This window comes from Fibroporia radiculosa (assembly GCF_000313525.1).
Source record: "Fibroporia radiculosa TFFH 294 genomic supercontigs, scaffold978, whole genome shotgun sequence".
Taxonomy (NCBI): domain Eukaryota; kingdom Fungi; phylum Basidiomycota; class Agaricomycetes; order Polyporales; family Fibroporiaceae; genus Fibroporia; species Fibroporia radiculosa.
The window spans coordinates 7,424-10,190 of NW_012133582.1; the positions used below are offsets into that span (position 1 = coordinate 7,424).

Genomic DNA, 2,767 nt, shown 5'->3' on the forward strand with positions numbered 1-2,767 from the left:
TAGGGATCGTCTGGAATAAATACCGTCAACGAAAGTTACTGATATCGTACACACACGAAGTTGCGCAAATAAAAGCCGTACGTTCGGTTATTGACATTATGATATGTTGACTGCTTCTACTTCAGAATGAACTCGGTTTGGACATACAATTTCTCTTTTCCTCCAGTTTGGTGATAGAAACAACACGAATGAGAGCATACCGAGCGAGGGCCCGCTAGGTCAGACTATTCCCCGGTTCCCTGAGTGCCCATTCAAGTGGGAAACATATGACTCGTCACCACTGACGTTATTAACTCAGAATCTGATTCCGACTCGGTAAAGAAAGACAAAGAGAAGAGAAAACAAGACACGCAAGAAGAAGAGATATTCGATGCTCCTTGTCTATTTAGATGCAATAATGAGGTCGTTGGCTCGATGAGGGGCCCTCCTTTCGGTACGGGCGCTGCTCTGTGAACAATTGAAAGTAGACGTTGCACCATTGCTATGCTCTCGATACGCTCACTAACCACGGATATGAGTTAGCATAGGCAGCCGGGTTTGTAACGATCATTCGCCCGATCGAACCATTGATATCAAAGGTGTCAACTGTAACCTTTCCCTCATTGTCCCTTGAGATTGAGAAGTCCTGGATCGCTACGACATCCGATACTGCGAAACTCAGCGATTGGAGTGTTGCACAGTAAGCTGCGAAAAGTCGAGCCAGACACTCCCATTCGGTAAAGCATTCGTCGGCGGCGGATTGGAAAACTGACTCCCAGCTTTCGGTGGAGTACCCGTTCTCCATCAGGAGGAGAAAGCGCGGGCTATACACGCAGTAAGGATTGATGTCAAAGTTCCACCCGAAATGCTGCAAGTTCGTGAATCGAGAGAGATACGACGCATACGTCCAGGACGGCTCTGGCCATCTGCTACGTGAACAACGCCGCTGCAGACTATTCTCGCGACGAAAAAGCGTCAGCGAACGCAGGCCCGGAAAAGCACTAGAGATATCCGCAAATAAATCCAGCCCTACGTAGGCCAGACCATCAAGAATCAGAGTGTCCATGGGAGCACCCCGAAGGGCAGATATTAAATCAGCTAGTTCATCTCGGCCTAGTCCGTATTCGACCTCTAGCTTGAAATGTGTGAGGCAAGACCGTCCGTCGTTCAACTCGGCTGCTCGGCGAATCCAGATACCAAGCACAGGTAGTTGGTCACGAGCGATTTGCGCTAGGGAAATGCGTTCAATGCGCCGAGGGGGCTCGTCTCCTTTATCAAAACCAATTTGATGCATTCGGAAAGGCTTGTAAGGCGATCCGTCCACACATAGCATGCGAAGATTGGGCAGCGAAGCGAGCAGGAGCAAAACTTCATCTGCGTCGTCGTCATCGTCGGAGGTGATGATGAATGAAGCATTGATCACGGAAGTCAACCGGGGCAACTGGGTCTGGGGTCGTGTGGAAAAACGACAGTCGATAATTTCCAGCGTACGGAGATTGGCCATCGCTGCCATGGCGAATAACATCTGCGGTGAGATAGTCGTGGAGAGGCACAAATCAACAACGTCTGATGCGCGCGTTAGAACAGACTCGAAACCTTTGCAGACGGGGGCGAAGAACGTGGCATAAGCATTAGGGTCGTCGCTGAGGTCAAGACCAGCCAGGGCCAAGTGGTCGGAGCTCCATTGATTCCCCAGTGAGAGGTTTCTGATGCGTTGGGTAATGTCTGTGCGGGAGAGGAGAAATGTGATATCCTGCGACAGCTCCTGCAGCGTTGAAAAGAGATGTGAATGCAGGTATTCCCTCATCTTCTCCATGTAAATTTCATCACTGGTGTCAACACCAACACTCTCCATGTCTGGGTTAAATTTCAAAGCGAGATATCGACACTGCACGGATCATTAGTTCACAGACAAGACGCATGTATGGGCAACAAACCTTATATTTGTGCGATAGTGATATATCATACATTGCGTGACAAGTGGCTCCAAGAAGACGTGCGCCTTCAACGTCCGTAAGTTCCATTACGTGATGAATTATCTCAGGCGGGAGATCCAGCAAGAACAGTTTCTGAAAGATGGGCTGTGACTCCGATGAAAGCAGCCCTTTCATCTGTTCTATGCATAAATCAAGGGTTACGAAACACGACTTGAACTTGATCACGTAGCGCTCACCTGCCAAGGGGAATATTTCATCTAATAGTGCGCCGTCATTCATCCTATATTTTTTCAGGATGTCTATCGCCGATAACTCGGGATCGAGCTGGTATTTGGTTGTAGTGATTTTGTGCGGCTCCATACCCTCAAGCACGGGACATTCCGCCACCGATGTCGTCCTGGTGGCATGTTGCTTGAGTATGTCAAGATCTTCCAGAAACGAAATCATCCTAGGTTTCAACGAGTTCCAGCGCCTTTCGGTGCGACCAGTAAGATCCAAGGAGCCCTGATGAAGTTATTCGGTCATGAACCACACGTCGGACGTAGTAAAGGGATTCACCTCGTAGAAGCCACGAAATGTGGCAAAGAAGCGTCGAATCCGCCAGGTAGGAGTACATGTATCGAGCCAGAACTTAGCAGTATCATTGCCCTCACTTGGCTCCTCAATCCCTTCCTCTTGAGCTTTCTGTCTTTTCCTCCCTAACACACCAAACATCCTTATTTTATCCTTGGTCTCCTCCTTTTCATAAAACCTTAGTTCCACATCAGATTTCTCAGCTAATCAAGATGTCAAAATACACGTTGATAAGACTCTGTTGCTTCTAGGCTCGGAAACGGCTGTTCTATATGACT

The 2,767-nt window shown here is 48.5% G+C and overlaps 1 protein-coding gene across 1 annotated transcript; it reads right to left on the reverse strand.

Moving 5' to 3' along the window:
- Positions 1-381: 381 nt before the first annotated feature.
- Positions 382-2,630, reverse strand: FIBRA_08572 (uncharacterized protein; the record flags this gene model as incomplete). Its single annotated transcript, XM_012330213.1, has 5 exons — positions 382-447; positions 503-1,867; positions 1,917-2,095; positions 2,153-2,420; positions 2,475-2,630. 5 exons carry the CDS (start codon positions 2,628-2,630, stop codon positions 382-384), a joined length of 2,034 nt encoding a protein of 677 aa, XP_012185603.1.
- Between the last annotated feature and the right edge of the window lie 137 nt (positions 2,631-2,767).